General features: G+C 43.8%; 1 protein-coding gene across 2 annotated transcripts in view; it reads right to left on the bottom strand.

Annotated features, from left to right (window-relative positions):
* The window catches only part of LOC121587479 (phosphatidylinositol 4-kinase alpha-like), a 104,451-nt gene that overhangs the window by 53,001 nt on the left and 23,819 nt on the right, over window positions 1–27,631 (bottom strand). For both annotated transcript variants that reach the window (XM_041904449.2, XM_045226780.1), the window contains one exon: window positions 18,610–18,739. In XM_041904449.2, coding sequence (XP_041760383.2) covers window positions 18,610–18,739 — 130 coding nt within the window. The remainder of the gene's footprint in view (window positions 1–18,609; window positions 18,740–27,631) is intronic.

The following is a 27,631-nucleotide window of genomic DNA, read 5'->3' as shown; positions in this document are numbered from 1 at the left end:
TCCATATGTGTTATTTCATAGTTTTGATGTCTTCACTACAATGTAGAAATAAAGAAAAACACATGAATGAGTTGGTGTTCTAAAACTTTTGACCGGTAGTGTATATATATATATCTATTTACAAAAAATATATATGGGGGATTGGAAATGAGGCAGACAATTACATTGATGGAAGCAACAATCTATCAGCAATATTAAAGCTGATCTACCCCCCCAACAAACAAAAAAATTCAGCTGGACTTTCACAGAATCAAAGAGGGAGCACAGCAGGAGAAGCTCTCTCTTGAGAAAGACTCCCCTACCCCGAGAGAGTCAAACCAGACCTCTTCATTAAACAACCCCACAGACGAGCAACCCCAAGCAGAAAGTCAACCTCCCAGCACAGAGCACTACTCCCTCACTGAAGTGAAGGATAAATTCACCCAGCTGGAGGTAAGGCAGGTGGAGCTGGAACAGCAGGTGAACACACGCCAGTCAGCACACATAATAGTCCAGCACAACAACACCCCCTCAACCAGACCCGGAGAGCTGGAGGTAGAGAGAAACATGTCTGCACTCCGGACTGTGGTGAGACAAATTCAACAAGAGAAAGGACCGAGTTTAGGACCGAGTTTAGGAAACCCTGCCCTAGAGCACACAAAACACTATACATACCTCAGCCTAAACATCAGCGCCACAGTTAACTTCCACAAAGCTGTGAACGATCTGAGAGACAAGGCAAGAAGGGCCTTCTATGCCATCAAAAGGCACTATTTGACACAGAGGTAAAATACCTGCTATATGCTGATGATTTGGTTATTCTATCAACAACCAAAGAAGGTCTTCAACAGAACCTTAACATTCTCGAGTAATATTGCCATAATTGGGCCCTGGCAGTAAATTTCAAAAAAACTAAAATCATGATTTTCCAGAAAAACCCCAGATGTCAGAAACACAAATATAAATGTACCTTGAACAACACCATTTTTGGCAAGCAAATAACTGCCGGTCTCACGGTAATTGACTGTTAATTAAAATAAACAAATTTAGAAGAACAGCGCCGGGAAGATGGCTGCCGTTTTACAGCCCTCTAACCAATTGTACTATTATGTGTGTTTTTCCGCGTTATTTGTAATTTATTTTGTACATAATGTTTCTGCCATCGTCTCTTATAACCAAAAAGAGCTTCTGGATATCAGGACAGCGATTACTCACCTCGCATTGGACGAAGATTTTTTCTTCAACGAGGCGGTCGCGAAGGATATCCTACAGACACCCGACAAGGCCCAGATCCCCGTCATTCGCGTGAGGAAGAGACGGAGATATCGCGGACGCAGATCCGGTGCCTTGTAAAGATCCGACGGCGAGCGAGTAAACTGCCTCTCCCATCAATCCTACTAGCCAACGTTCAATCTTTTGAGAATAAAATGGACGAGTTAAGATTACGGTTATCCTACCAACGGGAAATTAAAAACTGTAATATCTTATGTTTCACGGAGTCGTGGCTGAACGACAACAATGATAACATTCAGCTAGCAGGCTATACGCTACATCGGCAGGACAGAACGTCTGACTCTGGTAAGACAAGGGGCGGCGGTCTGTGTATATTTGTAAACAACAGCTGGTGCACAAAATCAAATACTAAGGGAAGTCTCGAGGTTTTGCTCGCCTGAGGTAGAGTATCTTATGATAAGCTGTAGACCACACTATTTACCAAGAGAGTTTTCATCTATATTTTTCATAGCTGTCTATTTACCACCACAAACCAATGCTGGCATTAAGATTGCTCTGAATGAGTTGTACAAGGCCATTAATCAACAGGAAAACGCTCATCCAGATGCAGCGCTCCTAGTGGCCGGGGACTTTAATGCAGGGAAACTTAAATCCGTTCTACCTAATTTCTACCAGCATGTTAAATGTGCAACCAGAGGGAAAAAAACTCTAGACCACCTTTACTCCACACACAGAGACGCATACAAAGCTCTCCCTCGCCCTCCATTTGGCAAATCTGACCATAACTCTATCCTCCTGATTCCTGCTTATAAGCAAAAACTGAAGCAGGAAGCACCAGTGATTCGGTTAATAAAAAAGTGGTCAGATGACGCGAGATGCTAAGCTACTAGGACTGTTTTGCTAGCACAGACTGGAACATGTTCCGGGATTCTTCAGACAGCATTGAGGAGTACACCACATCAGTCACTGGCTTCATCAATAAGTGCATCGATGATGTCGTCCCCACAGTGACCGTACGTACATACCCCAACCAGAAGCCATGGATTACAGGAAACATCCGCACTGAGCTAAAGGGTAGAGCTGCCGCTTTCAAGGAACGGGACTCTAACCCGGACGCTTATAAGAAATCCCGCTATGACCTCCGACGAACCATCAAACAGGCAAAGAGTCAATACAGGTCTAAGATTGAATCATACTACACTGGCTCTGATGCTCGTCGGATGTGGCAGGGCTTGAAAACTATTACAGACTACAAAGGGAAGCACAGCCGCGAGCTGCCCAGTGACACAAGCCTACCAGACGAGCTAAACCACTTCTATGCTCGCCCGAGGCAAGCAACACTGAAGCATGCATGAGAGCACCAGCTGTTCCGGATGACTATGTGATCACGCTCTCCGTAGCCGATGTGAGGAAGACTTTTAAGCAGGTCAACATTCACAAGGCCGCAGGGCCAGACGGATTACCAGGACGTGTACTCCGAGCATGTGCTGACCAACTGGCAAGTGTCTTCACTGACATTTTCAACATGTCCCTGACTGAGTCTGTAATACCAACATGTTTCAAGCAGACCACCATAGTCCCCGTGCCCAAGAACTCTAAGATAACCTGCCTAAATGACTACCCGACCCGTAGCACTGACGTCTGTAGCCATGAAGTGCTTTGAAAGACTGGTCATGGCTCACATCAACAGCATAATCCCAGAAACCCTAGACCCACTCCAATTTGCATACCGCCCCAACAGATCCACAGATGATGCAATCTCTATCGCACTCCACACTGCCCTTTCCCACCTGGACAAGAGGAACACCTACGTGAGAATGCTATTCATTGACTACAGCTCAGCATTCAACACCATAGTGCCCTCTAAGCTCATCACTAAGCTAAGGATCCTGGGACTAAACACCTCCCTCTGCAACTGGATCCTGGACTTCCTGACAGGCCGCCCCCAGGTGGTAAGGGTAGGTAACAACACATCTGCCACACTGATCCTCAACACGGGGGCCCCTCATGGGTGCGTGCTCAGTCCCCTCCTGTACTCTCTGTTCATCCATGACTGCATGGCCAGGCACGACTCCAACACCATCATTAAGTTTGCCGACGACACAACAGTGGTAGGCCTGATCACCGACAACGATGAGACAGCCTATAGGGAGGAGGTCAGAGATCTGGCCGTGTGGTGCCAGGACAACAACCTCTCCCTCAACGTGACCAAGACAAAGGAGATGATTGTGGACTACAGGAAAAAAAAGAGGACTGAGCACGCCCCCATTCTCATCGACGGGGCTGTAGTGGAACAGGTTGAGAGCTTCAAGTTCCTTGGTGTCCACATCACCAACGAACTATCATGGTCCAAACACACCAAGACAGTCGTGAAGAGGGCACGACAAAGCCTATTCCCCCTCAGGAGACTAAAAAGATTTGGCATGGGTCCTCAGATCCTCAAAAAATTCTACAGCTGCACCATCGAGAGCATCCTGACTGGTTGCATCACCGCCTGGTATGGCAACTGCTTGGCCTCTGACCGCAAGGCACTACAGAGGGTAGTGCATACGGCCCAGTACATCACTGGGGCAAAGCTCCCTGCCATTCAGGACCTCTATACCAGGCGGTGTCAGAGGAAGGCCCTCAAAATTGTCAAAGACTCCAGCCACCCTAGTCATAGACCGTTCTCTCTGCTACCGCACGGCAAGCGGTACCGGAGTGCCAAGTCTAGGTCCAAAAGACTTCTCAACAGCTTCTACCCCCAAGCCATAAGACTCCTGAACAGCTAATCATGGCTACCCGGACTATTTGCACTGCCCCCCACCCCATCCTTTTTACGCTGCTGCTACTCTGTTAAGTATTTATGCATAGTCACTTTAACTCTACCCACATGTACATATTACCTCAACTACCTCAACTAGTCGGTGCCCCCGCACATTGACTCTGCAACGGTACCCCCTGTATATATAGCCTCCCTACTGTCACTTTATTTTACTGTATATATAGCCTCCCTACTGTCACTTTATTTTACTTCTGCTCTTTTTTTTCTCAACACTTTTTTTGTTGTTGTTTTATTCTTACTTTTTTTGTTTAAAATAAATGCACTGTTGGTTAAGGGCTGTAAGTAAGCATTTCACTGTAATGTCTGCACCTGTTGTATTCGGCGCATGTGACCAATAAAATTTGATTTGATTTGATTTGATTTGATTTAGCATCTCCTGGCTTCCACGTATAGCCTACCATCCACTGATGCAGACCTTGGAACATCTACATTTCTACAAATCTAATAAATCCATGTAATATAGCCTACACCATCACAATAAATACATTATTTATTTTAGACAGGTCTAAAGAAACATGATATGAAGAAAATGTAGTCAATTTCAAAATAACAGAATAGCATACTCTGAGTTGTCCTTATGTTAGGCCCTGATCTGGCTATGCCATATGGCTGTGGGCTACACTAGTTAATTTAGCAGACAAGATTTGCTTAGAATTCTGTGGCATTATTTTATAGTATGTTGAACACAATTGAACATAGCTAAATAAAACAGAATGGATATTTCCTCCAAACGATTTGAGGGAGAGTGCACATGCGGCTATTATGTGTTGAGCGGTTAACAAATTAACAGGTACTCCTACATGCTTAATTTAGAGTTATTTATGTAATTGTAGTTGTGATACAAACGTTGGGCTATATATTTTTTTATTTTTAATACATTCTAAGGCTGCATGATGTGACTAATGATGATTTGAAAAAAGTTGCATGAAAGGCATGAGCTCTTCTTTGTTTTTTTGTGCAGGCTGTACACACTTCATCAGTCTCTCATTCACAATTTGACAAGCACTTGATAATGCCTTGAATTTCCCGCCGGCATCCCCTTTGTGTGGCTGTAATGTCCCCTAAAAAAATCCATGCCTTTTGCGGCCAGTGGCCGTTGTGCCCTTGGGCTGAACATAACAATTATAATTCCCTTCTCCCGGCTGCATGCTCGAAGCACCTCTCACTCACATGGCTCTCCGTCACGTGATCGGGTCTTCCTCACAGGCTACAAGTGAAGACAGACACATCAGGGACGCAACTGTGTGCGTCCTTATCCAATTCAGAGGAGCATATTGAAGATATTGGAAGAACTGTCCACATTTACTTTTCGTCAGCCAACAAGATGAGTAGGCCTAAAGAACAGCAAAAGCCTATGTCAATCTACTATCCCCCATAGTACAAAATTCAACCTATTCTATTCTGTGCGAGAAATAAATATTTCAAACATAGTCTGGGACAGTTGTGGGATGTGATAGATCCCAAATTAATACAACCACTAGCATCAAAAAACATTTTTTAAGCAATGAGGCTAACACAACAGATCAGAACGCTTAGCTTAAAATGTTGATAAACTATTTGGCTATTTCCTCACATTATAAGCGCAGCAATGCAGACATGGCAGTAGGCTATAAGCACGAATGTTCCATTAGCGGGAAAACACCATTCTCAAAAGTGACCACAAATGTGATTATGCATGTGATGCTTTTATTATAAAGGTGCATTTTTATGGTACATTTTTTTCCCCAAACTTGAAACTCATGCACTGCGTATGTATGCCAGTTAGGCTCTACACCCGTTGTAAAGCAGATTAATGTGATTAATTTTAAGAAGTTATTTGGCCACTTTAGTATCAAAACATACAGGCCTATGGGCTAGGCTACATGAGGTATGCGACTATGATTTGAAAAAGTTGCAAAGAAAAGGTATACATTTCTTGCAAATTGGTGGTCACACAGCTTGTACTTGGTAAGGATCTGTCTCTGCTTCGTATCTCTGACGGATTAGAGATAATCAGCCAATTCATATTCTCTGTTTAGGGCCAGATAGCAATTTAGTTGGCTTTGGGATTTTTTTTTGTTTTTCCAATGTTGTAAATATGAGTACTTTGATAGGTTCAAGCTGGGCATCATTCACAAGTGATAATATATCATTCACAAGTGATTGGCTAATATTGTCACCCATCAGACTATTCTTGATTTAATCTTGGCTTTACATATACTAAATAATATGTATGAAATTTGTTTTAATTTAGAATGGACCATTATCATGCACCTGTCTCAAAACAGGGGCAGGGGGAAAAAATACATGTCATCTATGCACTTAAATAGCGAATGGAGGACGCTTTTCCCGTGGTTCATTTTCATGCAAGTCAGGTAGGCTATACTCCTGTTGTAAAGAGAAGCAATGTGCTTAATATTAGGAAAGTTGAGTAATAAATATAGTAGACCTAGCCTATAGAAAGCTGATGGGATCCTCCTCTTTTTAAGAGGCCATCACTCTGTTTTATCACGCAATTGCATAGCATATAGAAATGTTGAACAACATGAGCTTATGGGCTCTCATGAAGTGTTTGATTAGATTTTCGAAATACATTTGCATTGATGTCAGAGTGATTAGAAGAACAATAGAGTGCTGAGTACTAAGCGGTTAGCAAGTTTGGTAGGCTACAAATGACCATCAGCAGCAACAGAGCTTGGAGATGCCTAATTACGTGACTAAACGGTCACATGGAACTTGACTGCCGTCATGACTCGTGACCGCCGCTGTGGCGGTAATAAGGTCACCGTAACAGCCCTACTCATACCTTGATCTGACCATATCTGCATCGGGAAACTTTAATATGGTAGTGAATGCACTCAAAGAAAAAGCCTGCTGAGTATTGTATGCAATAAAAATTTATTTTTTCAAAAACAACATCTCAATTAGAATTTGGACCAAAATATTTGACAGCGTAATCCTACCAATAGCTCTTTACAGAAGTGAGGTTTGGGGGCCACTCAATAAACTGGACTTTAAAATGTGGGATAAACATCCAATTGAAGCCCTACATGCATACATGCATAATTCTGTCTGAATAAATGTCAAAAGAAATACACCAACTAATGCATTTAGGGCAGAATTAGGCTGCTTACAAGTGGTAATGAAAATAAATACCATTACAATTTTGGATACACCTAAAGTCCAAATTCAAGTCTCCAATTTAAAGCACTTCAAACTCAAGAGCTGAGCTCAGAAACGAGCCCTCTCAGTCAGCTGGTGTTGGACCTAACCAACCAAGCTGACACCAGCACTACTTCAAAATAAATAGCTCAAATAAACAAAATCATGAACCAATCAAAGGACTCATATTTACAACATTGGAAAAACTAAACAAAATCCCAAAGCCGACTAAATTGCTATCTGACCCTAAACAGAGAATATGAACTGGCTGATTATCTCTACTCCGTCAGAGATCCGAAGCAGAGACAGATCCTTACCAAGTACAGGCTGAGTGACCACCAATTGGCAATAGAAACCGGCAGACATAAAAATACATGGCTACCCAAAGAGGAGCATGTATGTGGTCACTGCACGACAGGGGAGGTAGAAACAGAGATGCACTTTCTCCGAAATATTCCTCACCAAGACATTCATTATTCACAGAAATTACTATATGTGCTCAAAATGTTAACTTATTAAACCCAGAGGAAAAACAAAACAGCTCCTCTTGCAGCCAAATATGAATTTCCTGCCATAGCCTGAGGGACACTGAATAATAACAACATCTGCATAGTAAGCAGTAACTTACTTGTTATTAGTATTATTGTTATTACTATTATTATTATTATTATTACAAATAGTAGTGGTACGGGTAGTAAAGGTGATGGTAATGATAGCAGTTTAATGATGGTGGGGGTAGTTGTAGTACTGATGTAATGGTGAGGATGACAGTTAGTTAATTATAGTATAATTTTCCATGTTTTATCTTTATTATATTTATAATACTGACTTAACATTTTATTGTTGTTATGTTTTTATTCATTTCTTATTGTTTATTACCATTTTATATTATTATTATTATTCATTATTTTATTACAATGTATATTGTATACATTGTTGCTTTGGCAATATTGACGCAATGTTTTTCATGCCAATAAAGCAGCTTGAATTTGAATTAAGAGAGAAAGAGCGAGATCGAGAGAGCGCGAGAGAGAGAGCGAGAGAAACGGATAGAGACAGAGAGCGATAGAGAGCGAGATAGAGAGCGTGCGAGAGAGAACGAGCGATAGAGAGAACGAGCGATAGAGAGCACGAGCGAGATCGAGAGGGCAAGACAGAGAGTGATAGAGAGCGGTAAGAGAGCGAGATAGAGGGCGAGAGAGAGCGAGCGAGAGAGAGCGAGCGAGAGCGAGAGAGAGCGAGCGCGAGAGAGAGCAAGATCAAGAGAGAGAGCGAGTGAGGGCAAGAGAGAGGGATAGAGAGAGAGAGCGAGATAGAGAGAGCAGAATAGAGGGATAGAGAGAGAGCAAGAGAGAGAGAGCAAGAGAGAGAGAGAGAGAGCAAGAGAGAGAGAAAGTGAGAGAGCATAAAAGAGAGAGAAAGCAAGACAGAGATCGAGAGCGAGAGAGAGAGTGAAATAGAGAATGCGTGAGAGAGAGTGCGAGAGAGCGAGATCGGGATAAAGAGAGAGCGGGATAGAGGGTGAGAGAGCGCAAATATAAAATTGGCTTTCTACCAAATTACCCTACGACAGACCATGTATTCAACCTGCAACCCTTTGACGCGTACGATCACATATTTCTGATCATTGTAGACTGGTCCCTGCAACGTACAATCACAAATATGTGATTGGAACAGTAGCAACAGAACATATGATGCAACAAATGCGTCTAAACAGCATTGTTGCCTGAAAAGCATCTAAACAATGTTTTGTACTGATGGGAAAAAAGGTCTTCACAACTTTGTTCCTCAATTTCACCTTTTATTGTAAAAGAATAAATGCAAACTTCATCATCCAAACATCACATGGAACATATCCACAGCCAAAGTCATTCCATAAACAAGTCAAAATAACAGGTTGTGCTGACAAAAAACTAAACATAAGTTAGCGACCTAACAGCTAGACTTGTTTACAATGTACCACATCTCTGGTGAGCACAAGGGAGAAATGTAATATTGTTTAGAAAAGAGATGCCTGTCAGCTAAGCTAACGGCAGCTAAATTCTTTATGAAGGCAGCAATGTTTGTTTATGTTTGACAAGCGAAAGCGCCCTAATGCCAGAATGACATTCACTATAAGATGCAAATAAATCAAGTCAAAAATGTCGGCACCCACTGCCTGCCCACTTTTCTGCATATTACAAATCATCGATGTACAGAGTATTGAGACCACTTGACTTTTTCCAAATTTTGTTACGTTACAGCCTTATTCTAAAATGGATAAAATTGTTTTTTTCCCCCCTCATCAATCAATACACAATACCCCATAATGACAAAGCAAAAACAGATTTACATAAGTATTCAGACCCTTTCCTCAGTACTTTGTTGAAGCACCTTTGGCAGTGATTACAGCCTCGAGTCTTCTTGGTCATGACGCTACAAGCTTGGCACACCTGTATTTGGGCAGTTTCTCCCATTCTTCTCTGCAGATCTTCTCAAGCTCTGTCAGGTTGGATGGGGAGCGTTGCTGCACAGCTATTTTCAGGTCTATCCAGAGATGTTCTATCGGGCTCAAGTCCGGGCTCTGGCTGGGCCACTCAAGGACATTCAGAGACTTGTCCGAAGCCACTCCTGCGTTGTCTTGACTGTGTGCTTAGGGTCGTTGTCCTGTTGGAAGGTGAACCTTCGCCCCAGTCTGAGGTCCTGAGCGCTCTTGAGTAGGTTTTCATCAAGGATCTCTCTGTACTTTGTTCCGTTCATCTTTCCCTCAATCCTGACTAGTCTCCCAGTCCCTGCAGCTGAGAAACATCCCAACAGCATGATACTTTCACCACCATGCTTCACTGTAGGGATAGTGCCATGTTTCCTCCAGACGTGACGCTTGGCATTCAGGCCAAATAGTTAAATCTTGGTTTCATCAGACCAGAGAATCTTGTTTCTCATGGTCTGAGAGTCCTTTAGGTGCCTTTTGGCAAACTCCAAGCGGACTGTCATGTGCCTTTTACTGAGGAGTGGCTTCCGTCTGGCCACTACCATAAAGGCCTGATTGGTGGAGTGCTGCAGAGATGGTTGTCTTCTGGAAGGTTCTCCCATCTCCACAGAGGAACTCTGGAGCCCGATTGCTCAGTTTGGCCGGGTGGCCAGCTCTTGGATGAGTCTTGGTGGTTCCAAACTTCTTCCATTTAAGAATGATGGAGGCCTCAGTGTTCTTGTGGACCTTCAATGCTGCAGAAATGTTTTGGTACCCTTCCCAATATCTGTGCCTCGACACAATCCTGTCTTGGAGCTCTACGGACAATTCCTTCGACCTCATGGCTTGGTTTTTGCTCTGACATGCACTGTCAACCGTGGGACGTTATATAGACAGGTGTGTGCCTTTCCAAATCATGTCCAATCAATTTCATTTACCACAGGTGGACTCCAATCAAGTTGTAGAAACATCTCAAGGATGATCAATGGAAACAGGATGCACCTGAGCTCAATTTCGAGTCTCATAGCAAAGGGTCTGAATACTTATGTAAATAAGGAATTTCAGTATTTAATTTGTATACATTTCCAAAAATGTCTAATTTCTTCTTTACTTCGTCATTATGGGGTATTGATGAGGAAAACATTTTTAAAATCAATTTTAGAATAAGGCTGTAATGTAACAAAATGTGGAAAAGGGGAAGGGGTCTGAATACTTTCTGAACGCACTGTATACACAAAGCTCACCTCTTGGCAGTAGTACTGTAGAGTGTCTTTCAGAGCATTCATAGTCAGCCACTAACGCCACTATTAGACCAAGCAAATTTACAGCATATCTAAAAAGGGCAGAAACAAACCACAAGGGAGAAGAGCCCAGTAAATTATACATTTACATTTTAGTCATTTAGCAGACGCTCTCATCCAGAGCGACTTACAGGAGCAATTAGGGTTAAGTGCCTTGCTCAAGGGCACATCGACAGATTTTTCACCTAGTCGGCTCGGGGATTAGAACCAGCGACCTTTCGGTTACTGGCACAATGCTCTTAACCACCGCTACCTGCCGCCCCACACAAGACCAATCAGTCCTATCGATGGACTAAGAATAGTATGGAAAACTACTAGAAACCAATTGGCAACCAAAAGATTCAGTCCCTCCTACGCAGATTTGGCTATACAAAACATCAACAACATTTTTGATGAATGGCATTGTCACGCCCTGGCTCTAGGGACTCTTTTATGTTGAGCCAGGGTGTGTAGAGTCTATGTTTTGTGCTCTTTGTTTTCCATTCTAGGTCTTGTATTTCTATGTTGGCCAGAGTGGTTCCCAATCAGAGGCAACGAGTGTCAGCTGTTGCTGGTTGTCTCTGATTGGGAACCATATTTAAACAGTCTGTTTTCCCTCAGTGTTTGTGGGATCTTGTTCCGTGTTCCTAGTAGGTTGTGTTTGAGCTAAGGACGTCACGTTATCGTTTTGTTCGTGTTATCTTTCAGATTAAATAAATATGTTTGCATTCAACGCTGCGCATTGGTCCTCTGTTCCCGACGATCTTGACAGAAGATCCCACCAAAACTGGACCAAGCAGCGTGTCCAGGAGCCATCGCCAGGGGAATCGCTAGCGGATCTCCGTGGCAACCTCGACTGGGTCAAGCCTAGTGAAGAGCAGAGAGGGTGGACTTGGGAGCAGTGGAGGAAGAGTCTCGACTGGGTCAAGCCATGTGAGGAGGAGAGAGGCTGGAGTTGGAAGCAGAAGAGCGAGAGTTGGGCGAGAACTATAGAGGCCTGGCCCACGGGGAGGAGAGACCCCCAGAAATTTTTTAGGGGGGGGCTCACGCCGTGGACGACGAGCCAGCAGGAGGCCGCGATGGAGCGGTCCAGCGGGTTTGCAGAGGAGGCCGCCAGGTTAAGGGGGCCACTGGTCACAGAGGAGAGGGAAAGTGTGGAGGCACGGCGAGAGGTACTGGGGTGTGTTACCAGTCCGGTCCGGCCCGTTCCTGATCCCTGCATAGGGCCAGTGGTGTGTGTCCCCAGTACGGTCCGGCCTGTTCCTGTTCCTCGCATCGAGCCTGTGGTGCGTGTCGTCAGCCCGGCCCGGCCTGTTCCTGCTCCCCGCACCAAGCCTATGGTGCGCGTCGCCAGCCCGGTCCGGCCTGTTCCTGCTCCCCGCACCAAGCCGATGGTGCGCGTCGCCAGTCCGGCCCGGTCTGTTCCTGCTCCCCGCACCAAGCCTATGGTGCGCGTCGCCAGCCCGGCCCGGCCTGTTCCTGCTCCCCGCACCGAGCCTATGGTGCGCGTCGCCAGTCCGGCCCGGTCTGTTCCTGCTCCCCACACCAAGTCAGTGGTGCGCGTCGCCAGCCCGGCCCGGTCCATTCCTGCTCTCCGCACCAAGTCAGTGGTGCGCTTCGTCAGCCCGGCTCGGCCTGTTCCTGCTACCCACACCAAGCCAGTGGTGTGCGTCGTCAGTCCGGCACGGCCCGTGCCTGTTCCACCGGTGCCTGGTCCGGTACCGGTCAGCTGCTCCACGTCGGAGCCAGAGCAATCCGCTCCACGAGTGTTCAGTCCAGCTCCGGCCAGCAGGGCCAGACCGGACCAGGGGTACTGTGGGGGGTTAGAGAGGGAGTGGGGATCATGCCCAGAGCCGGATCCACCGCTAAGGCGGAGTGCCCACCCGGTCCCTCCCCTGTGGTGTTCTGTTGGCGCGGTCGGAGTCCGCGCCTTTGGGGGGTACTGTCACGCCCTGGCTATAGGGACTCTTTTATGTTGAGCCAGGGTGTGTAGAGTCTATGTTTTGTGCTCTTTGTTTTCCATTCTAGGTCTTGTATTTCTATGTTGGCCAGAGTGGTTCCCAATCAGAGGCAACGAGTGTCAGCTGTTGCTGGTTGTCTCTGATTGGGAACCATATTTAAACAGTCTGTTTTCCCTCAGTGTTTGTGGGATCTTGTTCCGTGTTCCTAGTAGGTTGTGTTTGAGCTAAGGACGTCACGTTATCGTTTTGTTGTTTTGTTCGTGTTATCTTTCAGATTAAATAAATATGTTTGCATTCAACGCTGCGCATTGGTCCTCTGTTCCCGACGATCGTGACAGGCATCCTTATCCAATTTAAAGAAGGCACCTAAAACAATCTAAAAAGACAAATAATTAAAAATGGTTTGATTATGACTGCAAATCTAGAAGAAAAAAACGTAGGAATATATCCAACCTAAAACATAGAGAACCAGACAACCAGGATCTGTGCCTTCAGTATTGGGAAACCCTAAAAGAATATAGACAGACTCTCAGAACAAAAAATTAACAATACATCATACACCAACTTACTGAAATTGAGGAATCCATTGGTTCAAAAAACTTCTGGGAAAATTTGAACTCCCAAACCACACGGAGAAGAAATGGCTATCCAAAATGGTGACCTATGGAGGAATCACTTTGAAGAACTATATATAAATATTTCAATGAAATTGAAACAAAAATAAATATATGAAAAATGTGAAATACTTGAATCAGCCATTAAAGACAACCAGAACCCTCTGGATTCCCCAATAACAGAAAAATTTATATTGGAAAAAATACAGGCCCTGAAACCCAAAAAGGCTTGCGGTATTGATGGAATATTAAACAAAATGATTAAATAAACAGACAGCCAATGTAGCACTGCCATACTCAAACTTTTTAACAAAGTGTTGAGTGTAAGCTATTTCCCTGACATCTGGAGCCAGGGACTAACAAAAAAAATAAATAATGTGAAGATAAACATACTGATATATTTTCCTAAGGGCGTGGAGTAAAACAGGAAAAACTTGAGCTCAAGTCTATTTAATATCTACAGTTGAAGTAGGAAGTTTACATACACTTAGGTTGGAGTCATTAAAACTTGTTTTTCAACCACTCCACAAATTCCTTGTTAACAAACTATAGTTTTGGCAAGTTGGTTAGGACAGCTACTTTGTGCATGACACAAGTCATTTTTCCAACAATTGTTTAATTCACTGTATCACAATTCCAGTGGGTCAGAAGTTAACATACACTAAGTTGACTATGCCTTTAAACAGCTTGGAAAATTCCAGAAAATTATGTAATGGCTTTAGAAGCTTCTGATAGGCGAGAACTATACAGACTTACGGGCAATTTTCTTTCCCAAAATTGAAAACTAAAACTACAAATGTGAAAACAAAACAGAAAAGGAGACAATCTCATATCTATTGGGAGAAAACCCCCTTTGTGCCATATTAGCAGCAAAATATGTAGCTTCCTGCCACACCCGTAGGGACAGCCAGTGGAATGACCAACCAGAGCAATAACATTGCTACCCGTGTCTTTCTCACTATTTCATTATTGTCCTCATTCATTTCTTACTGTAGTGTCCTGTTAATTGTTACTACTTATTGAGTATTATTCATTTTCCTCTTATTATCTATCTGCATCATCATTGATTTGATTTGTGTCTATATGTTTGCTTTGGCAATGTATGTGGTAACACTTTCCATTCCAATAAATTCATTTTAATTTTAATTTGAGAGACGGAGCCAGAGAGAGACAGAGAGAGCGCGAGAAAGAGCGCGAGAAAGAGCGCAAGAGAGACAGAGGGAGAGAGAGAGAGCGAGAGACCCAGCGAGAGACCCAGCGAGAGACCCAGTGAGATAAAGCGAGAGATAGAACGAACGAGTGAGCAAGAGATAGAGAGAACAAGATAGAGAGAGATGGAGCGAGAGAGAGAGAGAGAGAGAGAGAGAGAGAGCAAGTGTGAGAAAGAGAGAGAGACTTTAATCTAAACCAAGAAGCCATATCATTATATAATAGCAGACTAGTAGATGTTGTACTGTAATAGTAACTTGTTAGATGCTGCACGACAGCAAAGACTTAGCAAAGCTGCAGCTGGCTCAAAACAGAGCAGAATGCCTTGCCCTTAACTGCACATACAGAACTATCAACAACATGTATGCCAGTCTTTCCTGGTTGAGGGTTGATGAGAGATTAACTGCTTCTCTTCTAGTTTTTATGATGAAAATTCCAGATACCCCACAACACATGCCACCAGGGGTCTCTTCACAGTCCCCAAGTCCAAAACAAATTCATGGCAACACACAGTATTATACAGAGCCATGATCGCATGGAACTCCCATCTCCAATTACTCAAACAAACAGCAAAATTAGCTTAAAAACGGATGAAACATCTCATTGCTATGCAAACGACACACAGCTGTACATTTCGATGAAACATGGTGAAGCCCCAAAGACACAGGCCTAGAATATTGTTCCTAGAATTTCTAAGCAAAGAGCTGGAGGCAGGGCTTTCTCCTATAGAGCTCCATGTTTATGGAATGGTCTGCCGATCCATGTGAGAGAAGCAGACTCTGTCTTTGACTTACCGTCTCCCCTCTCTCCACTGGGATTCTCTGCCTCTGACCCTATTACGGGGACTGAGTCACTGGCTTGCTAATGCTCTCCCCCTAGGAGGGGTGCATCACTTATTGCCAGGCTATACTCGACTTGAGTGGGTTGAGTCACTGACGTTATCTTCCTGTCCAGTCTTGCACCCCCTCAGGCTTGTGTGGTGGGGGGAGATCTTCATGGGCTATACTCAACTTGTCTCAGGGTAGTAAGTTGGTGGTCTGTTGTTATCCCTCTGGTGGTGTGCGGGCTGTGCTTTGGCAAAGTGGGTGGGGTTATATCCTGCCTGGTTTGCCGTGTCCGGGGGTATTGTCGGACAGGGCCACGGTGTCCCCCAACCCCCCGTCTCAGTCCCCAGGATTTATACTGCAACAGTCTATGTGCTAGGGTCCTGTCTTATCTGGTATCCTGTGTGATCTTAAGTACAGTGGGGAAAAAAGTATTTAGTCAGCCACCAATTGTGCAAGTTCTCCCACTTAAAAAGATGAGAGAGGCCTGTAATTTTCATCATAGTTGACGTGTACCTATGACAGACAAATTGAGGAAAAAAACCCAGAAAATCACATTGTAGGATTTTTAATGAATTTATTTGCAAATTATGGTGGAAAATAAGTATTTGGTGACCTACAAACAAGCAAGATTTCTGGCTCTCACAGACCTGTAAATTCTTCTTTAGGAGGCTCCTCTGTCCTCCACTCGTTACCTGTATTAATGGCACCTGTTTGAACTTGTTATTAGTATAAAAGACACCTGTCCACAACCTCAAACAGTCACACTCCAAACTCCACTATGGCCAAGACCAAAGAGCTGTCAAAGGACACCAGAAACAAAATTGTAGACCTGCACCAGGCACCTAGTGAATGACCTGCAGAGAGCTGGGAACAAAGTAACAAAGCCTACCATCAGTAACACACTACGCCACCAGGGACTCAAATCCTGCAGTGCCAGATGTGTCCCCCTGCTTAAGCCAGTACATGTCCAGGCCCGTCTGAAGTTCGCTAGAGTGCATTTGGATGATCCAGAAGAGGATTGGGAGAATGTCATATGGTCAGATGAAACCAAAATATAACTTTTTGGTAAAAACTCAACTCGTCGTGTTTGGAGAACAAAGAATGCTGAGTTGCATCCAAAGAACACCATACCTACTGCGAAGCATGGGGGTGGAAACATCATGCTTTGGGGCTGTTTTTCAGCAAAGGGACCAGGACGACTGATCCGTGTAAAGGAAAGAATGAATGGGGCCATGTATCGTGAGATTTTGAGTGAAAACCTCCTTCCATCAGCAAGGGCATTGAAGATGAAACGTGGCTGGGTCTTTCAGCATGACAATGATCCCAAACACACCGCCCGGGCAACGAAGGAGTGGCTTCGTAAGAAGCATTTCAAGGTCCTGGAGTGGCCTAGCCAGTCTCCAGATCTCAACCCCATAGAAAATCTTTGGAGGGAGTTGATAGTCGGTGTTGCCCAGCGACAGCCCCAAAACATCACTGCTCTAGAGGAGATCTGCATGGAGGAATGGGCCAAAATACCAGCAACAGTGTGTGAAAACCTTGATTTTCTGGATTTGTTTATCTCATTTTGTCTGTCATAGTTGACGTGTACCTATGATGAAAATTACAGGCCTCTCTCATCTTTTTAAGTGGGAGAACTTGCACAATTGGTGGCTGACTAAATACTTTTTTTCCCTACTGTATGCTCCCTCTAATTCTCCCATGTGTCTTGCTCTCCTTCCCGGAGGATCTGAGCCCTAGGACCATGCCTCAGGACTCCTGGCTGTCCCCGTCCCCAGTCGTGCTGCTTATCCAGTTTCTGCTGTTTAAATATCTTGAAGTACGATCTAGCCTTAATGGCCATGTACTCTTACAATCTCCACCGGCACAGCCAGAAGAGGACTAGCCACCCCTCAGAGCCTGGTTCCTCTCTAGGTTTATTCCTAGGTTTCTGCCTTTCTAGGGAGTTTTTCCTAGCCACCGTGCTTCTACATCTGCATTGCTTGCTGTTTGGGGTTTTAGGCTGGGTTTCTGTATAAGCACTTTGTGACGTCTGCTGATGTAAAAAGGGCTTTATAAATACATTTGATACACAGACACACAATCTTTTAGTTATATTGTTTGTATATGGTTATATTTTACATTTGTGTGACTGTCCTTGTCTATCAGTGTTTTGTTACTTTGTCATGTTTTGTGTTTTTTGTGGACCCCACGAAGAGTAGCTGGAGCTTCTGCAAAAGCTAATGGTGATCCAAATAAAAATAACTTTAATTGCATATCGATGTGTTTAGACATGGACTATGCTCCACTAAGGTAATTAATAGCCGTGACAGCTCAACAGGAAATGGGATTGTTTTGCAACACAGATCTCACCAGTACATGTATGTACCAAACCAACATGTAACTTTGTAATTTGGGTGAACTATCCCTTTAAGTGGGCCACCGAACACTCTACTCTGAGGACGGTATATAGAACTATTTGGGCTGCGCTGTGGCACTTTTAGTTATCTGTGCTGACTTTGCTGTGGCATCCCATCATAGTTATCTGTGCTGACTTTGCTGTGGCATCCCATCATAGTTATCTGTGCTGTATTAGTTCCCTGTGTTTGGTTGGTTGTGTGCACATTATCTGTAAATCAGATTCTTCCTGTCCTGTACAGATTTGGCTATGATGATACTTTCCATTGCAAATCATTTACTTGCAATAATGGTGATATGTCATCGTTTTATGCGATACGTTGTTTTAGATGAACGCACTGATTGTAAGTCACTCCGGATAAGAGCGTTTGCTAAATTACTTAGAATGGATTTATATCGCAGAGATGTGGGAACGACAGTCCCAGCTCCAACACCTCTGAGTTTTTTCCCCACACGGCCGACACACAATTTATACTGTGTCACGGCGCATGCAAATGTAAAGTGATAGCATGTCGGGTGAGAACTTCCGACAAGATTCTCCGGGAGAATCGGACTGAAAGGCATCCACTGCGCGGTCAGACTGCTCTGAACTCTTATTCACATATAAGAGACGGTACTTAGTTGTCCCGTATCTGGTAGATATAAATCCACTCTTAAATGTTGTGGTAACGTATGCCGATGGGAGTCATGGTTACCTGCATTGTACTGGCTGTGGTATTTGTAGAGCTTGACGAGGACCGGGGAGGGCACAACCAGGAAGTCTCTGAGCGATGTGGTGGTTGAGTGGGCTACCACTGGAAACCTCTCACACAGCCGCCCTAGACCCTACAGACAGACAGACAGACAGACACAGACAGACACAGAGAGAGAGAGCAGAGTTGGCTACTACTGGAAACCTCTTACACAGGTGCTCTAGAGCCTACAGACAGACTCAGGGCTACATTTACATTTTAGTCATTTAGCAGACGCTCTTTTCCAGAGAGACTTACAGTTAGTGAGTGCATACATTTTTCATACTGGCCTCTCGTGGGAAACGAACCCACAACCCTGGCGTTGCAAGCACCATGCTCTACCAACTGAGCTACAGGGGAAATGTGTTTGTTTTTACTCCCACCCTTCAGCTCCACTCAACCCCTCCCATCTATATCTGAACACCATCCAGTTTTGATTTCTATTTGCCATATATTTTTCAACTGTGCTGTAATGTTTCACAAAAGTTCTGAACCTTTCTATTCTCATAGTTTCTACAGATTGTAAATTAAAGATAAAACATTTTTGCTAAGAGTGTTACTATATTATTGATAGATTGACTATGACTTTCTAAATCAATGTTAACTTTTTGGGGGGGGGCTATGGCAGTCAATTGAAAAACATTTTAACAGTATTTCTGATTGTCTTCTCAACTCACCATCACATTCTTTTAATGTGGGGCTATGAATTGCAAATTAGTCTGACATAATGTCTCTTATCTCACCATCACTAATGACAAGCAGTCAGGAAAGCAAAGGCAAACTTTTTCAAACAGAAATTTGCATCCTGTAGCACTAACTCCAAAAAGTTTTGGGACACTGTAAAGTCCATGGAGAATAAGAGCACTTCCTCCCAGTTGCCCACTGCACTGAGGCTAGGAAACACTATCACCACCGATAAATCTACAATAATCGAGAATTTCAACAAGCATTTTGCTACAGCTGGCCATGCTTTCCATCTGGCTACCACTACCCCGGCCACCAACTCTGCACCCTCCGCTGAAACTTGCCCATGCCCCCTCCCGCTTCTCCTTCACACAAATTCAGACAGCTGATGTTTTGAAAGAGCTGCAAAATCTGGACCCTTAAAATTCAGCTGGGCTAGACAATCTGGACCCTTTCTTTCTAAAACTAGCCACCGAAATTGTCGCAACCCCTATTACTAGTCTGTTCAACCTCTCTTTCATAACGTCTGAGATCCCCAGAGATTGGAAAGCTGCCGCGGTCATCCCCCTCTTCAAAGGGGGTGACACTCTAGATCCAAACTGCTACAGACCTATATCCATCCTGCCCTGCCTTTCGAAAGTATTTGAAAGCCAAGTTAACAAACAGAACACCGACCATTTCGAATACCACCGTACCTTCTCCGCTATGCAATCCGGTTTCCGAGCTGGTCATGGGTGCACTTCAGCCACGCTCAAGGTCCTAAACGATATTATAACCGCGATTGATAATAGACAGTAATGTGCAGCCGTCTTCATCGACCTGGCCAAGGCTTTCGACTCTGTCAACCACCGCATTCTTATTGGCAGACTAAATAGCCTTGGTTTCTCAAATGACTGCCTCGCCTGGTTCACCAACTACTTCTCAGATAGAGTTCAGTGTGTCAAATCGGAGGGCCTGTTGTCTGGACCTATGGCAGTCTCTATGGGGGGTGCCACAGGGTTCAATTCTTGGGCCGACACTTTTCTCCGTGTATATCAATGATGTCGCTCTTGCTGCTGGTGACTCTCAGATCCACCTCTACGCAGACGACACCATTTTGTATACATCTGGCCCTTCATTGGACACTGTGTTAACAAACCTCCAAACGAGCTTCAATGCCATACAACACTCCTTCAGTAGCCTCCAACTGCTCTTAAACACTAGTAAAACTAAATGCATGCTTTTCAATCGAACGCTGCTGGCACCCGCCCACCCGACTAGAATCACCACTCTTGACGGGTCTGACCTAGAGTATGTGGACAACTACAAATACCTAGGTGTCTAGTTAGACTGTAAACTCTCCTTCCAGACTCACATAAAGAATCTCCAATCCAAAATTAAATCTAGAATCGGCTTCCTATTTCGCAACAAAGCCTCCTTCACTCATGCTGCCAAACATGCCGTCGTAAAACTGACTATCCTACCGATCCTTGACTTCGGCGATGTCATTTACAAAATAGCCTCCAACACTCTACTCAGCAAATTGGATGTAGTCTATCACAGTGCCATCCGTTTTGCCTCCAAAGCCCCATACGCTACCCACCACTGTGACCTGTACGCTCTTGTTGGCTGGTCCTCACTACATGTTCGTCGTCAAACCCACTGGCTCCAGGCCATCTATAAATCACTGCTAGGCAAATCCCCGCCTTATCTTAGCTCATTGGTCACCATAGCAGCACCCACCCGTAGTCTGCGCTCCAGCAGGTATATCTCACGGGTCATTCCCAAAGCCAACACCTCCTTTGGCCGCCATTCCTTCCAGTTCTCTGCTGCCAATGACTGGAACGAATTGCAAAAATCTCTGAAGCTGGAGACTCTTATCTCCCTCACTAACTTTAAGCATCAGTTGTCAGAGCACCTTACCGATCACTGCACCTGTACATAGCCCATCTGAAATTAGCCCACCCAACTACCTCATCCCTATATTGTTATTTATTTTGCTCTTTTGCACCCCAGTATCTCTATTTGCACATAATCTCTTGCACATCTAGCATTCCAGTGTTAATACTATTGTAATTTTTTTGCTCTATAGCCTATTTATTGCCTTACCTCCATAACTTGCTACATTTGCACACACTGTATATATATTTTCTGTTGTATTTTTGACTTTATGTTTTTTACCCCATATGTAACTCTGTGTTGTTTTTATCGCACTGCTTTGCTTTATCTTGGCCAGGTCGCAGTTGTAAATGAGAACTTGTTCTCAACTGGCTTACCTGGTTAAATAAAGGTGAAATAAATAAAATAAAATAAAAAGATGGGTGTGGCTTGATGCAGGTCATGTCGGAGCTTCTCAAAGTCAGGGGTGGGGGTCAACCGTGCACACCTCATCTCACATCCAACCTGGATCAATATTTGGTTTTAATGCAGACGAGAGCACTGAACCCAGCTTCACACATATATGAGCTGGTGAAGAGTACCATGAGTTTTATGGTGCTTTCAAGACAACTGGGAACTCCGAAAAATACGAGGTCAAATCATGACATCAGTGATCTTTAGGTCGGAAAGTCAGAGCTCTAGAAAGAGGCCTGAGTTCCTGAGTTGGAATTCTGAGTTTGATGACCGTTCAAAAGATTTTGCCCAGTAGGAGCTTGTTTCTTTCCAATTTCCCAGTTGTCTTGAACGCACTGAAGTCTGAGACTTCCAAGTTCCCCGTTCAGAGTTCCCAGTTGTTTTGAATGTGGCATTAATGCTCAGAGGGAGACGGCAGGGTATTCCCTTTGAGTCAGGAACCAAAACTCCTCCGTAGTGACCTGTGAATGCGTTGTCTGCAGCATTCGGCCACATGACAGCTTGATCAGCTTTTCGATTCCAAAGTGCTCTTTCCAAGCTTTGGAGGTGAGCAGTCATCACTCGTGTGGGACACTTACTGATGCTATTTTCTTTTCATTACACAGAAAGTCTGTTTTTTTACATCCATTGAATAACAACAGTTCCTCTCTCAATGCGAAAAATCTTTCCAACACTCCCCATCGATGACGACCAAGCCTCGGTATGAAATAGAACGTTGTCATGCTCTGATCCCATATCTCCACACTAGGGCTGACCCATTTAGTCGACAGGCTGTTGGTCGACCGAGATTTCCTTAGTCGAGCTGTAGCAAAAAAGAATTGGGCAAAATCATGGCGTACAAGGCGCCTGTCTGAGTGGACTGATTCATTGTGGAGGCCGTTGGGATGGCACAGTCCATCAGTCTAAGACATGTGCTACTGAAATTCTATATGGTTAAATTATGTAAGAACAATGGTGCAACACAAATAAAAATGTATCCTGCGTTGGAAAGTGGTCGCTGTCCGCGGTTCTGAAACACATCAGTGCATTGTTGAATTGGCACCTTTTCCTATACCATGTTGCTACAGTGGGGAGAACAAGTATTTGATACACTGCCGATTTTGCAGGTTTTCCTACTTACAAAGCATGTAGAGGTCTGTAATTTTTATCATAGGTACACTTCAACTGTGAGAGACGGAATCTAAAACAAAAATCCAGAAAATCACATTGTATGATTTTTAAGTAATTCATTTGCATTTTATTGCATGACATAAGTATTTGATCACCTACCAACCAGTAAGAATTCCGGCTCTCACAGACCTGTTAGTTTTTCTTTAAGAAGCCCTCCTGTTCTCCACTCATTACCTGTATTAACTGCACCTGTTTGAACTCGTTACCTGTATAAAAGACACCTGTCCACACACTCAATCAAACAGACTCCAACCTCTCCACAATGGCCAAGACCAGAGAGCTGTGTAAGGACATCAGGGATAAAATTGTAGACCTGCACAAGGCTGGGATGGGCTACAGGACAATAGGCAAGCAGCTTGGTGAGAAGGCAACAACTGTTGGCACAATTATTAGAAAATGGAAGAAGTTCAAGATGACGGTCAATCAGTCTGGGGCTCCATGCAAGATCTCACCTCGTGGGGCATCAATGATCATGAGGAAGGTGAGGGATCAGCCCAGAACTACACGGCAGGACCTGGTCAATGACCTGAAGAGAGCTGGGACCACAGTCTCAAAGAAAACCATTAGTAACACACTATGCCGTCATGGATTAAAATCCTGCAGCGCACACAAGGTCCCCCTGCTCAAGCCAGCGCATGTCCAGGCCCGTCTGAAGTTTGCCAATGACCATCTGGATGATCCAGAGGAGGAATGGGAGAAGGTAATGTGGTCTGATGAGACAAAAATAGAGCTTTTTGGTCTAAACTCCACTCGCCGTGTTTAGAGGAAGAAGAAGGATGAGTACAACCCCAAGAACACCATCCCAACCGTGAAGCATGGAGGTGGAAACATTATTCTTTGGGGGTGCTTTTCTGCAAAGGGGACAGGACGACTGCACCGTATTGAGGGGAGGATGGATGGGGCCATGTATCGCGAGATCTTGGCCAACAACCTCCTTCCCTCAGTAAGAGCATTGAAGATGGGTCGTGGCTGGGTCTTCCAGCATGACAACGACCCGAAACACTCAGCCAGGGCAACTAAGGAGTGGCTCCGTAAGAAGCATCTCAAGGTCCTGGAGTGGCCTAGCCAGTCTCCAGACCTGAACCCAATAGAAAATCTTTGGAGGGAGCTGAAAGTCCGTATTGCCCAGCGACAGCCCCGAAACCTGATGGATCTGGAGAAGGTCTGTATGGAGGAGTGGGCCAAAATCCCTGCTGCAGTGTGTGCAAACCTGGTCAAGACCTACAGGAAACGTATGATCTCTGTAATTGCAAACAAAGGTTTCTGTACCAAATATTAAGTTCTGCTTTTCTGATCAAATACTTATGTCATGCAATAAATTGCAAAATAATTACTTAAAAATCATACAATGTGATTTTCTGGATTTTTGTTTTAGATTCCGTCTCTCACAGTTGAAGTGTACCTATGATCAAAATTACAGACCTCTACATGCTTTCTAAGTAGGAAAACCTGCAAAATCGGCAGTGTATCAAATACTTGTTCTCCCCACTGTATGTGCATAATAGCAAAGTTAACCAGCATATTGGTGTTGAGAACAATGCGACGGTGGCAGTAGTAGAGTTAGGAGACGAGAAAAACAGCCCTTGCCTTGATTGTCTAAGAAAGGTGAGGAGAGAGGAAACCCCAACTTAATTAAGTCTAGAGTCAATATCCTAACTGTTAAATGTGCCTGGCTTTATAAATCATCCATATATATCTACAGAAAGAAGACAGATCCTGCTTCTGTTTGAGTGTTTGTTTATTTGCCTACTGATTCCGTGAGCATCAAGCCTCACGCAACCACAACATGTTGGATAAAGAATTACACAAATTCGGCTGTTTTTAATCTTTGCTATGCTGTAATAAAGGCTTTATACTTATTTTTTTTGTTAAACCAGCCTATTATTAATAAGTTATTTAGTGTTGTTTACACTGTTCCAAATTCTATATTTATAATAATAATAATACTAATAACCCTCCTTTTTCTTGATCTCCTTATTGTTTTTATTACTATTATTATGATTATCATTATAATAATAAGTCATGTCATTATCATTAGTAGGCTTAGTATAGCAGCCGTTTATAACCACCATCGAGCTGTAGGCCTAAGAGCGCATCCTGTTCAGTCTTAATACCGTAACTTACTTAGGCCTATTTGTTTTACCCCCTTTTTCGTGACTACGATCTTGTCTCATCGCGTTAACTCCCCAACGAGCTCGGGAGAGGCGAAAGTCATGCGTCCTCCAAAACATGACCAGCCAATTGCACTTCCCGCTCGCTTAACCCAGAAGCCAGCCGCACCAATGTGTCAGAGGAAACACTGTCCAACTGACGACCGAAGTCAGCAAGCCACAAGGAGTCGCTAGAGCGCGATGAGCCAAGTAAAGTCCCCCGGCCAAACCCTCCTCTAACCCGGACAACACTGGGCCAATTGTGCGCGGCCCTATGGGAATCCCGGTCACGGCCGGTAATGACACAGCCTGGGATCGAACCCCAGGCTGTAGTGACGCCGCAACACTGCAATGCAGTGCCTTAGACCGCTGCGCCACTCGGGAGGCCTATATTAATTAATTTATATATATTACTTATATAGGCTACTGTATCAATCAATCACTTATTTGTTGATGTCATCGCACAGCACACAAGTCATTCATGATGTAAATGCAATCAAGAACAATTAGCGTAAACAATAAATGTGACTCATTTCAGGAAACTAGTCGTATGTCGCGCGTCACTACTTCACAGGAGAACCATTTGAATGTAAGGTTTAAAAAAAATCTAAATTCGTTTTTTGGCAGAAATGCCTTCTGGAACATGTGAACTTTCATGTGTCTTAATAACAAACTTGTATACATCTGTAAATACGAATACAATTGTTAAAACTAAGAGCCTAGTTGGTTTAGCCACAGAAAAAGACAGGAACCTTCCCGCTAGCCATGATTGACTGAGATAACGGGTGGGCTGGACATGCCGAGAGATGATTTTGGATTGGTCTGCCATGTAGCACGCTTCCGTTTATAACATGAGCTGGTCAGTATGTGTAGGTAATCCTTTCTAACGCAGTTTTTTTGAAAGATATCTCGAAGTAGAACTGCAAAGGTGTTGCTCTCCACTTTCTGGAGGACCGAGTTTTGAAATCAGTGGAATGCACGGTGGAATTAGAGTATGATAGCTAAGGAGATGGCATTTGATTGCAAATATGCAGACGGAGTTGAAAAGAGAACACACAGAAGGCTGTTGTATTAAAACGCCTGTCTCCGGATTACATCTTCAAACTAAAGCAACCATGGCATCCGTGACAGAGAGGGAGAAGCGTCCATCCATGTATACGGAAAGATAGTCTAGCTAGCTACATTTTCAGATATTACACGTTTCAAATAGTCAGAAAGTCATTTTAATTTCAAGTTAAAGTGTACTATTAGCTAGCTAGCTAGCTAATGTTAGCTGTCTCGATAACTAACATTATGTGTATGATCTGTGTAGTAATATCATTCGTATCTCAGAGCCATTTGCATTGCTAGTTATAGCCATAATGTTAGCTAGCTAGCTAACATTGAACCTGGTTGGTTAGCTACCTGCAGATTCATGCAGGGTAGTAACGTTATGAGTTGGGATTATGGTTCATTGTTTAGCTAGCTAGCTAAGTTACATGTCTAAACAAAAGACTCCACTATGCAAGTAACCATTTCAATAGAATGTTCATGATGTCACAGCGACAACTGTCGATAGACGTAGCTGGTAAATTTGCTCTGGCTATCTACTTCGATTTCAGAGCACTCTGCCAGAGCGCAGAATAACTGACAAATTTACGAACGGTCAACACCCGTTGAATATGGACGGTGTCAGTAAAAGTTGGCAAAAAAAGCGTAATTAAAATTGTTGCCAGCAGCACAGTTGCAGTCACCAACGCTCTGGATAACATAAAAACAGCCTAACCAGCTCTGCGAGGGTGAGTAAAATGGTCAGAGTGAGCTATTCCCTCATTTGTGTTTGGAAGTAGCAAGCAAGCCAGCCAACTTTAGCTTGGATGCTTGACTGCTGTTGTTAGGTCAGAACGCTTGGATCAACCCTACTCCTCGGCCAGAGCGTCCAGAGTGCGCTCTGAACGCTCCAAGAGCGAAACACTCGGAATTTTACGAACAGACAATCTGACAACGCTCTGAGTTTACGAACGCCAAGAGCGCACTCTGAGCACACTCTGGCACTCCAGATTGAATTTACGAACACACCCGTAGTATAAAACCAGCCTTTAGTCTTGAAATCTTTAGTTGTTTAGTTCTCACATGTGAATCCTTAAAGAGCTGAGTTGGGCTAAAGCTTAAGAGGGTGTGAACGATGCTGAATGGGTGTAGACAAAGAAGAGCTCTCCAGTAGGTGTACCAAAACATTCAAGGACCATTTTCTCAAAAGTGAGGTTACAAGTTTATCAACTTTCAAAGCATAATTACTTTCCCATTGTTCCTCAACTGTAGTGTATGATATACCATTTTCTAGCTCTGAGTCTCTACTTGTATCCATTGTAAAAAACACAATTTCAAATGTTGCTACATAGACTGAAACGAGCCGGTTGGTCACAAATAGGCCTAAACCGTTCCATTTCGGAAATTGCATTCACAAATTAATGTGACTGTTTTTAGTCTTTGCTGTTATAAAGGCTTTACAAAAAAACTATACAACAGACTCTCTAGTACGCTTAATTTATTTAGTGTTGTTTATATTGTTCCAAACGGTCAGAAAAATATTGTAATCTAATAGCACCGGTTTGGCACACATTGGCCTTTTTCTTGATATCCAGTATTTTCCACAACTAGTCAAATATATT

Source organism: Coregonus clupeaformis, chromosome 18 (genome assembly GCF_020615455.1).
Source record: "Coregonus clupeaformis isolate EN_2021a chromosome 18, ASM2061545v1, whole genome shotgun sequence".
Taxonomy (NCBI): domain Eukaryota; kingdom Metazoa; phylum Chordata; class Actinopteri; order Salmoniformes; family Salmonidae; genus Coregonus; species Coregonus clupeaformis.
The sequence above is the reverse complement of the archived record's forward strand: the minus strand, read 5'-3'. Positions and strand labels throughout refer to the sequence as shown.